The sequence below is a fragment of the Scomber japonicus genome, chromosome 12, assembly GCF_027409825.1.
Source record: "Scomber japonicus isolate fScoJap1 chromosome 12, fScoJap1.pri, whole genome shotgun sequence".
Classification (NCBI taxonomy): domain Eukaryota; kingdom Metazoa; phylum Chordata; class Actinopteri; order Scombriformes; family Scombridae; genus Scomber; species Scomber japonicus.
Genome location: NC_070589.1, coordinates 22574617 through 22585494, shown reverse-complemented (window position 1 = coordinate 22585494; position 10878 = coordinate 22574617). Strand labels below are relative to the sequence as shown.

At 37.0% G+C, this 10878-nt stretch overlaps 2 protein-coding genes and 1 non-coding gene across 3 annotated transcripts; 1 reads left to right on the top strand and 2 right to left on the bottom strand.

The window, feature by feature from the left end:
• Positions 1 to 1228: 1228 nt before the first annotated feature.
• Positions 1229 to 1320, bottom strand: trnar-ucu (transfer RNA arginine (anticodon UCU)). The gene is given in 2 exon segments: positions 1229 to 1264; positions 1284 to 1320. It is a non-coding gene; the product is annotated as a tRNA-Arg (tRNA).
• A 429-nt stretch (positions 1321 to 1749) lies between these two features.
• bag1 (BCL2 associated athanogene 1) lies at positions 1750 to 5039 on the top strand. Its single transcript, XM_053329826.1, has 7 exons — positions 1750 to 1857; positions 2714 to 2842; positions 2942 to 3024; positions 3103 to 3216; positions 3302 to 3409; positions 3515 to 3577; positions 3675 to 5039. The coding sequence occupies exons 1-7, from the start codon at positions 1824 to 1826 to the stop codon at positions 3762 to 3764; spliced, it is 621 nt and encodes a 206-aa protein (XP_053185801.1). The 5' UTR covers positions 1750 to 1823; the 3' UTR covers positions 3765 to 5039.
• Positions 5040 to 5098: 59 nt separating this feature from the next.
• On the bottom strand, positions 5099 to 7465 carry myl12.2 (myosin, light chain 12, genome duplicate 2). The gene is made up of 4 exons (XM_053330434.1): positions 7421 to 7465; positions 6189 to 6397; positions 5843 to 6004; positions 5099 to 5605 (listed from the first exon to the last, which is right to left on the bottom strand). The coding sequence occupies exons 2-4, from the start codon at positions 6370 to 6372 to the stop codon at positions 5433 to 5435; spliced, it is 519 nt and encodes a 172-aa protein (XP_053186409.1). The 5' UTR covers positions 6373 to 6397; positions 7421 to 7465; the 3' UTR covers positions 5099 to 5432.
• Between the last annotated feature and the right edge of the window lie 3413 nt (positions 7466 to 10878).

Sequence of the window (10878 nt, the reverse complement as noted above, 5' to 3'; positions counted from 1 at the left end):
ATTGACTTGGGGGTACATTGAGTTTACTCAGTGAGGCTTACTTTTTGTGCTTTCCTCTGCAGCCCATTTGTTGTACATTCTCCTTGGTGGACTAACACTTTCTCGCGGTCCTGACAAGTAAATTTCCCATCTAACCATCTCCTCATTTTTCTGCTCAGCACATTTTGTTCTGTCCTGTCGTTTTCGCTCCTTCCTCATCTTCTTCCCCCGTTTTTCTTTCAGTATCCTCGCATTCTCTGCTATTTTTGCCCTCTCCTCTTCTTCCCTCTTGAGCCTCTCTGCGTTCTCCATAGTAACTCTTTCTCTGCGCTCCATCTCCATAGCTTTCAGCTCAGTGAACATCTGTTTTCTGACCTCTTTGATTCTCTCCTCTTGGGTCATTTTCGCCAGCTCTTTCACAATCTCCATTTCGGTTTGGAAGGCACTCAGCTGTTTTGCAGCCATATTTTGTTTTTGTTTTGCTACGCTCATTCTCAATGTGTACAAGTGTGTTTTCTCACCTGCATTTCTAAACTGATGGATCCAGACAGGAGAGTTCTGTATGACTTGTGATGGAATGATTATGACACAACAATGAACATTATAACAGCGTCATAATGTCGTTCTAACAGAGCAGAGTTCCATTAAAGACAATACATACTGTGCATACTTGTGTAAAAACACACTGTACAGTTTAAAACTTGAAATTGGATTTGTGACCTTAAAAGTCACACATCATGATCCCTTCATTGATCAGCTGTTCACTACACAGCTGGAGGTCCACAGCAGTCATGTCAATAGTTATAAAGCGTTCAGTTAATCCAAACTAATTATATATATAACTAATTATTATATTAATTGCTATAAAAACTGGAATTATTATAAACTTTTTTAAATGAATGAATTAATCCATTAATAAATACATGAAATTATCAGGTATTTCATTTGTTGATATAAATGTTTTTTAATCATATAGCCTACAGCAGCGAAAATATGTATATTGCAACACTCTGTATACAGGCTACTACATATATCATAGTAATATAAAAGAAAAACAAAACAAAAAAAATGTTGTCACAATTTTAAAAAAATTACCAGTTATGATTTTTAGTCAAAATAGGTGAAATGCAAAAATACCCTCCTTCCCTCTATAGGATATTTACTCCACCCAAGTAACACACATGGAAGATTTTGTGTGGAGACGTGCAACAGGATCGCTTGAAGAAATTAGGTTTTCGGATTAAAAGTCCGACTCTGGTGGGACTCGAACCCACAACCTTTGAATTGCATCTCAAGTGCTTGACTAGAAGTCCAATGCGCTATCCATTGCGCCACAGAGCCAGTTGCTCCAGTCCCCAGCAGCTGTTCAATCAGACAGAAATGATGTGTCCGATCTGACTTTAGCTAAGAAACGTCTGGCCATGGCATGTTCGCTTTTTAAAACAGAAAAGCTTTTATTGGTTCACTTAAAACGTTGTGTGTAAACTTATTGTTTCATATTACCAAATGTATTTATTTACATCACTGATATGATACGTGTGTGTGTGTGTGTATCTTCAGTTTGTTCTTACTTTAACTTTTTTTTTCCTAGGAGGGCGAAGTCATGACCAGATTGGTTAGAATCATGTAAGAATATCGCGCTAAACCAATCATAGCCAGCCTAGGGCTGGTCTTGACTTTCGCCGTCCTTGGAAAAAGAAATCGCTTACTGTTAATAAAAGTTAAATAAATAATGAAGTAAAACAAAAACAAAACCGCTTCCGGTGTGGTCCGGAAGTAGTTAGCATCTACCGGCAGTTAGCTGTGTGATTCATGTTGTGATTAAAGGACGCTAAAAATCCAAAATGTCAGAGCAGATAACTGTGACAGTTGCATACGGTAATACGTTTTTACATATTACAACAATTACCTGACTACTAATAGATACGTGTGTGTACGTTTACTAATAATTGTTCATCGCTCGACTATTATTAGTCACTTCAGTGGCTAAGCTAAAGTTAGCTCTCATTTAGCCTCGTTGAATGTGTTTTAGATACACTTTAAAATATTACAGTGTAATAATGCCTTCTTATAAATAAACTAGACCCGCCGCCTTTAATTTCTAACTCTAAACATTCATTTGATTTGTGTAGCATTTGGTATTCATAAATGGTTTGGTTATAAATTCGCACCACACCACGGTTAAATGTAGTGAATATAGGGTTGTTGTGGAGATATTGATAGTTTTGTCAATAGGAGTACCCGGTCGAATACTTAAACTTACTAAATCAATGACCATTTCTTTCCAAATTGTTATTTTTTTCATCACTTACAGCACTGGTTTAGGATATCTCTTGGGTTTTATTTTTATGTTCATCTTCTGAGCTTTATTTTTGACTTTCATAGCTTAAAATGTGACATTTGTATTTAAAAAAATGACTTATTTCTGTGAAAGCAGAAAGTATGCTGCAATGCTTTATCATTTCATTTTAAAACATAATTATCATGATGCCTGCTAGATATCATGTACCTCAGTTCTATGCAGTAGATAATCTTCATCTCCTTCCCCCTAAATCCCATCCCTTCATTTTATATTTTTATTATAAAAGAAGTGACTACAATGATTGACATAGTTGCTGGTTTAATTTCTAGATGGTGATAATGACTGAGCTCAGTGTTTAGAAAATATTAGCCACATAAGGATGTGCTTGTGTGTTTTCTAACAGTTACAGCTATATATGTTCTCCCACTGCAGGGTCTACAAAGCACAGCATCACAGTAACAGGACAGGAAGATGGAAAGAGTCCAACTGTCAAAGACCTGTCAGATGCTCTCACTCAAATTACTGGAGTTCCCTCAGCCTCACAGAAACTCATCTTCAAAGGTAGAATATAGATTTCTCTTATCTATTACAGCTAAATGAGCTCCTGTATCAGATTATACATCCATTTTTAACCTTGTGTTATTCATCCTGCCACTTCAGGGAAATCACTGAAGGACATGGAGGAGAGTCTACCTAGCTATGGAATAAAAGACGGTTGCAAACTCATGATGATTGGAAAGCGGGTAAGGCTTTTTACGTGTGTGATGTCACTATTGTGTGACTGTATATGCAACCGGATACTGACAATAATCTACAAACAGAACAGTCCTGAGGAGGAAGTGGAACTGAAGAAGCTGAAAGACATCGAGAAATCTGTGGAACAGATGGCCAAAAAGCTGGAAAAGGTCGACGGGGAGTTGACTGGACTCAAGAATGTAAGCACTTGATTTTTCTGCATTTGTTTGTTCTTTTCTTAAATGTAAAAGATTTTGATCTTCACCCATTTTTTTTCTTTTTCAGGGCTTCCTTGCCAAAGATCTCCAGGCAGAGGCTCTGGGTAAACTGGACCACAGAGTAAAAATAGCAGCTGAGCAGTTCATGAAGATCCTGGAGCAGATAGATGCTCTGGTAATATATTTTGTCACAGGTCTTTAATTTGTGTGCGTATTATATGTTGTGCATATTATGTGTCACATGCAGAAAACACTGAACTGTCTCTTCTTCTTTCAACAGAGCATCCCAGAAAATTTCAGCGACTGCAAAATTAAGAAAAAGGGACTTGTAAAGACAGTTCAGGTCAGTCTATTTGTTTTTTGTCTGTGGTACCGAAACATTCATGCTTTGATTTGAAAATATGAGAGAATAATGAAATGTGTTCATTTTCTATTTGCAGGATTTCCTGGCCCAGTGTGACAAGATTGAAGCGTGCATATCAGACCATCTATCAAAGATCCAGTCTAAAAACCTTGCCCTGGCAGATTAAAGAAGTCTCCTACATATGATATGCTACACATTGCTCTGTGAGCAACTGCAAAGTGTAAAGAAAGCTTCAGGTGTGGAGCAGATCCTTACAGTATCTATTTATTGTTGGCGTGATTTGTTCAAGAGCCCTCATCACAAAGAATCCTGTTAATCCTTGTAAACACTGACACTGATGTGTGCTCTTATAGAGCATAAAGACTGATGTGTGATGAGATGCTTTCTGAGTTATTGTATCCACAGACGCTTTGTGAAAGGATCAGAGGTGCTTTCCTTTAAAACATCCCAGACTTGTGCTAAACAGAACTCCCACTGCCAAATGTTCATTGAACTACCCGTGATGAAGAAAGCCAACTATTACTAAAATGACCCCAAAATCTCAAAATCTGTGTACACAAAAATTTTTCATTGTGCCCCTGCGGAGTGTGCCCTATGGCATTTAATACACATATGGCCAAAAGTATGTGGATCCCTGAATTTTATATTTCTTAAAAACACACAGGCATGTATGTGCAGGCTTGTCAAGATCTTCCTCCACAAATTCTTAAAACCGTTTCTTGATGGAGGTCCTGTTAAAATGGGAGCATTGTCATGTTAAAAAAAAAACCTTATTCCCTAAACTGGTGCTGCAGGTTTTTCTATCACTAATACAGTTACAATAAACAAGCCATACTTTCAAAGTCTTTCACATATATTGTTGAAGCACGCTATCACAAAATATCACTGTACACTAACAGGAACTACAGGATCTACCTCAAATTGGAACTGAAGTGATGAGGCGATCAAAAGAAAAGTATTTGCAAGTATTTTGATAATCAATTAATCCTTTAAATGACTTTTGAGTTTAACTTTTCAAGTAAAAATATCAAACACTGTCCTGTTCTTTTTCTCTCTTGTGAGGATTTGCTGCTCTTTTCTTGTGTGACAGAAAATTGAATATTATCTGATTTTGAACACATAAATTGATAGCATAACCTTGGGCTCTTATTGTTTAATTTTAACATTTTATAGACCTAAGGATTAATTGAACAGATAATTTAGTTACAGCCTCAGAGCAGAACACAGCTGTCCACATACTTTTGGCCACATATCGTATGTATTACTCATTCTACATCCAGTGTCCACACCTATGTTTAATCCAGTGACTGATCCTTTGTAATCTTGTATCTTTGAATCGTGTGTGAACTGTGGAATTGTAATTTGCTTTGAGTCATCACTATGAAAAACACATCTGTGTGTTTTTTCCCCTTTTTTTGTTTTAAAATAAATACTTTTGCTAAATGAACAAAGCATTGATTATACAATTTTAACCTTAAAACTTTTAATTTCCTGCAAAATACAAATGATTCAGCAACACCAAACCAAGTCACAGTAACACACACCTTGTAACACTTTATTTCCAGCTTTATCAATGAGGGTCTTTTCACACGTCTACTAGCTTACACAGACCCTTAGTGGTGTTATCACAGATGTGCAAATGAGCTTTGAGAGTAGGGTTGGAGAGGGGATCCAGAGGTCCAATAAGCAGCATAATAAACAAATAACCTTTTGCTGGCTATACCACAGTGAAGCTTCATGAGCCTAATGACAGTGTAGTGATTTTAACTTTAGTGGAAACCCATTAAAAAGGTACACACGAACACGTAAACCTCGTCCAGCGATGCTTCTGTCACTAATCGTCCTTGTCCTTTGCGCCGTGCTTTAGGATGCGCGTGAATGCTACATAGTTGAAGTTGCCTTTCTTGTCGATGGGAGCCTCACGGAAGAGCTCGTCCACTTCTTCATCTGTAAACCGGTCGCCCATCGTGGTGAGCAGCTCCCGCAGGTACTCCTCCTGGATCACGCCTGTCGGGAGAAGACATTTTTGATACTAATTGAAGAGGGGTAACAAAAAGCATCATGCATAACAGATTGCTACTATTTTTATAAAAAGAAGTACACCACATTAACTTCATATAACTCAAAAAGCACTTTCAGGGATAGGTTCACAGTTTTTTCTAATCTGTCTTCAAACAATCAGGTTCTCGTATGAAACCCGAAATGTTAAAAGATCTACTTCCTTTAACACGTCCTGTAACTCACCTGTTCCCTCCTCATCAAAGCAGGCAAAAGCATTGCGGATCACATCTTCAGGGTCTGTGCCGTTCAACTTTTCTCCAAACATGGTCAGGAACATAGTGAAGTTAATCGGACCAGGGGCTTCATTCATCATCGCCTCCAGGTAGTCATCTGTGGGGTTCTTACCTGGGGAAAGAAAATGTCAAAGATTTACTACTTTCAGCCACTGACCATTCTCAGAGCATAGTGGCATCTGTGTAGGTTTCATTTCTGTATCTCTATTTATACGACTACTCAAAAGAACATCTGTTAGTGATTTTTTAGTGTTATTGCTACCCTTTTCGGAAATAATATATATTATCAAACCTACCTAATGAGGCCAGCATGTCATGAAGGTCTTCTTTATCAATAAAACCATCCCTGTTTTGGTCGATCATGTTGAAGGCCTCCTTGAACTCTTGGATTTGAGACTGATCAAACATGGCGAACACATTGGAGGTGGCGCGCTGAGGACGCTTCTTGGTGTTCTTCCCCTTGGCCCTTTTGCTGGACATGTTGGCAGCTGGTAGGTCCCCCCTCCTGTAACACATGATATGAAGTAAGCATTGGACAATACGATCTAAAATCTATATCATTAAAAATGTTATGGCAATTATTAAAGTAACTGTTTCATGATGTCTCCACAATCGTAAGCTGATCATGCTTTAATTAATATCAGTTTAAAATTGCAGATATCTGGGCTCGATGAGGAGGACTGTTTGGTTGGATAAGCGGGTTAGATGTCATTGGTTGCTGTTGTCAGAGCTTTCAGAGAGAGGAGGGAATTAATTCTTAAGTTTCTACTATTTCTGTTTATGTAGAAAAACATTTACAATCACACTATATAATGTTACATAAAACAGGAGAACATAATTCAAGTCAATTATATTAAATGTGAAGAATGCAACAATATTTTTAAATGGTGTTTTTTGAATGTTTTAATCAATATGGGTATATGGGTATATTTGTTTTACCAAGTTGAATTATTTCCAATTTCGTATAGTCTAGGTCACATCAGGGGAAGACATACAATTTAAGGCTGAAAAAAAAGGTGTTTTTACTGCTCTCAAACGTAGAAATCGGTCAAATTAAACCCTGAACAAGGGCTAATTGCTTAATGAGGCAATTAAAAAAATGGGAGTAGAGCATATTTAACTCTGCAACAGATTCACTGCCTCTGTATAATTATTAACAACAAACCACTGGCTAATTTGGTTGATAAGACAATGAAGTAATTAACTGGGGAAAGGGCAGAGCAGCTTTACTACCTAATATGAAACATATATTTTGAGCTTTACACTAAAGTTAAGAGGAAATAGGAACCATTACCTGTCACCTATGATAAATCACCTTTAACTAACGTTGCACATTCACATTTGCATCATCTGTCTGCGTTTGCTTGTACAGTGCTGCTGACCTACATAACGAGCTGATCATGCTAACTGCAAGCTAGCAGAGACCAACTTACAAGCAAAAGCCTTATGAGTTACAAATGAAATGACACAAGACAACAACGACGACACTCAGATGCGTAAAACAAACCTAGTATACTAACTCACCAACCTTGAAAAGTACAGGTGTTTATGCCCAAAAGAAAGCTGCACACACAGCTACCACAGCATCCACTGGCTGATGAGTAGCAACCATCAATGTTTTATTTCCTCTTCCCGAAACTGACCAATCAGACCCGAGGTGGACGGGACCAACCATCTGGAACATTCCATGTGTTATTTTTAACCATGAATTATGATAATCAATAATTAAATAGTTAAATTGTGTGGAGGGTGGTAAGATGTGCATGTGTTTAGAGTTCAGAGTTGCATTAATGCATCCCTCAATATCATCATTTGTTTGTATTTGTTGAAATGACAAATGATGTAGTTGATGTGTTTCACCACCAGATGGCAGCAATTGCTAAAGGGAATGAACCTATGGAATGAACATGTAAATGATGGGATTTGGTGGGTGTGACTCCAGGGTTCAGTGCGATTCACAATAAAGGTGTGGTCTCATTCTAAATATTCTGTTGTGGCTGTAACCAAATAATGACTTGTCTTATCTTGTCTTTGGTCACATAAATCAATTTGGAAAAGCCAGAACTATTAAGGAAAACAGAGAAAACACACTGTTGTGGTTTAATTAGTGACATGAAAGAAGAAAAAGAAATTAACATTGAAATTTGAACAAAATCTGTGCGTTGAATCAACATAATGTCTTCAGCAACATATTAAATACAATTCTGCCATCATTATTATTATTGTTATTATTTATTTTATTTTTGTATTTTATTATTATTGTATTTTGATCATGAGACCTCTTAAAAAAACTATATTTATATTTAAAAATAGAAAACAACAACCAATAAGAGAGAGACTATATTTTTATATTATGTGTTATATTCTTCTTCCTTTTTTAGATATATAATATAACATTATCATGCCCATACATGACACACCCACTTGGTTAGGTTAAGGCTGAGCAGAGGGAAGATTAGGTTTGAGCTTTGGGGGTTAGGGTTCGGGGTGACATATTAGACTGAATCCAGATGTCCACCCTCTGGACATGTAGACTAAGCCCTTGTGGACTTCAGTTGTATTCGTACCATGACATGTTCATCATCATCATGTCAAGTCTGCGAGGTCTCTGGGCCACGAGGGGATAAAATATACCCTGAGACAGGACTTAAGACCCTCAGTGTTTCCATGGAGATAAATTAAATTCCTAACCCTGTTACTCAGTGCTTTTCTGATCTGTTCCTAACAGTTTGGAGATGTGCTGGTCTGCTGCTTTACCCTCAATAAATCTGGTCAGGATTGAATTGTTGAGGCAGGAGGTTCTGGACCATAACTTCACGTTAGCATACTGCTGTCATTTACTTGAGTCTTTACCTACTGATGGGAATGATGAAATCTGCCCTTATACAACCCTAAAACTATTAAATCAGTTTATTTTTGAATAAACAGAACATATTAAAACATATTAAGTTTTGTTTTTACTGCGCTTATATGTAGGCCCTCCAATAGTGCAGTGCTGACAAAAAACTGACCCATGGTTGAACCTAATTGCTTATCCCTGCTGATAATAATGTGTGGTTGCATTTTGCTGTCTGTGCAGCTTTGCCAGTTGAGCGGAAGTGGCGATTTGACAACAATAATCATCATAGTCTTCAGTGGATAGAGGAGGTTAAACCAATTAAAGCAGTGATATGTTCAGATTCTGCTACTGCAAAATGAAGTCTACATTCAGGACAAACAGTTCAAGAGGCTTTTTAAAAGAAGTTTATATAATCTTGTTAAATCGACAACAGCTGGGAATACATTTTCATCTCTGTTGGATACACAAATCAACTGCAGACGTTGGAATAAAGGAAAATGTGGTTGCAGATAAACTTGCTCAAAGTGCATTAAAACAAAAATAATAATGATACTTTGTTTTGGAAGATCAGAAGCAAAATCATGAATTCACCACAGAATAATGACAACTTGGGAAATCTATAATAACAACACTAAGGTTAAAGATTATTTCAAAGTTCAAAAGTCTGTCAGAATGAGAAGTAATAGAGGTAAATGTAGGAAAGATGTGTTTTTTTCCAGGTTAAGATTAGGACTCGATGCTATTTATATTTATACTACTATTTATACTAGGGCCTGACTGATACTGGATTTTTGGGGCTGATGCCAATACCGATATTAGGGAACCAAAAAATATCAATATATCGGCTGATAATCTTTTATATACAGGATATATACATTTCATAAACACTCTTTTTTGCAATGATCCCTCAAATATGGTTATCAAATTTTTGTGACAAAGAAATTAAATGGATGCATATTTCACAGTTTAACAATACACTTTAATGTATAAATATAAATGAAAAATAAGTATGAATAATAAAGCATAGCACAAAAAACATGTATTAAATTTGAATCAAGGAAAAGTATAACAAATATACATAAAATGCTGCCTTTCTAACTTAAAACTTTTTTAAAAGTATTGGCACACACCAGACAATATGCCAGTACCGATATCTGTGATAGTCTAATATCAGCTTATAATATTGAGTGACCAATATATCTGTCAGGCTCTACTTTATACACCATGAAAAAGAGGGGGTCAGATAAATATGAGACTTGTAACTGCAAGGAAACTGTTGAACATGTGCTGATAGGTTGTAGGAAGAGAAGGACTGAAGGGCAAGGTGGTAGAAATGGGAGGGGACTAGAGCATGAGAGGTCTGTCACACAGGGGGGACAAACAATTATAGGTTCAAAGGGCTTTAGTTAAATACTTAAATGAAATAACTTTAATATCCAGAATGTAACTTCTACACAATGTTACACACTCTAGTGCAGCTAATGTGACTTCTACACAATGTTACACACTCCAGTGCAGCTTCAGAAACAGTATTAAAATCGCTCAACAGGTAGCAACTACAAGTATTTCAGCTCTTTTCTACTAATTCATGCGCCCACATTTCCCACCTTAATCCAGTATACGGCCGAGGGGCAGCCTGTGGAGAGGCTCCTCGGCTCGTCTGGCCCTTCTCATGGTCTCATGGTCTAAATTTAAAGCTCCCCCAGCCTTAAAAGGTCCTGATGGTGTCTTGTGCATTCTGCCGAGTGGCAGCATTATTTTTGTTCTGTGGACTGCCTTCCTGTCCACTGCACCTCACCCTGCTGCTTTGCCTGGATCTGGACTTGCTTTAGCTACTTTTGGAATAACAAACCCTTTCTCTTATTTTTGAACTATTGGTGGATTCTTGGTGGTGGTGAGTGCTGTATATTATTTCTTTATTAAAAAGTCTAATAAGGAATTATTAGGCTACACTACTTCATGTCATTAATCAATACGGTCTGTGGCCCGCTTTTAAGTGCCTAATATATTTATTTGTATGTTTAACTAAGGTGTTTATGTTCACTTGTCTTATGTCTCATACGCTAAACAAGGTTTTGTTCATTTTTAGCTCTGTCCTTGTAAATAAAAGTGCATGTGTCATTATAGTGAAATGGCATTTTAAATTA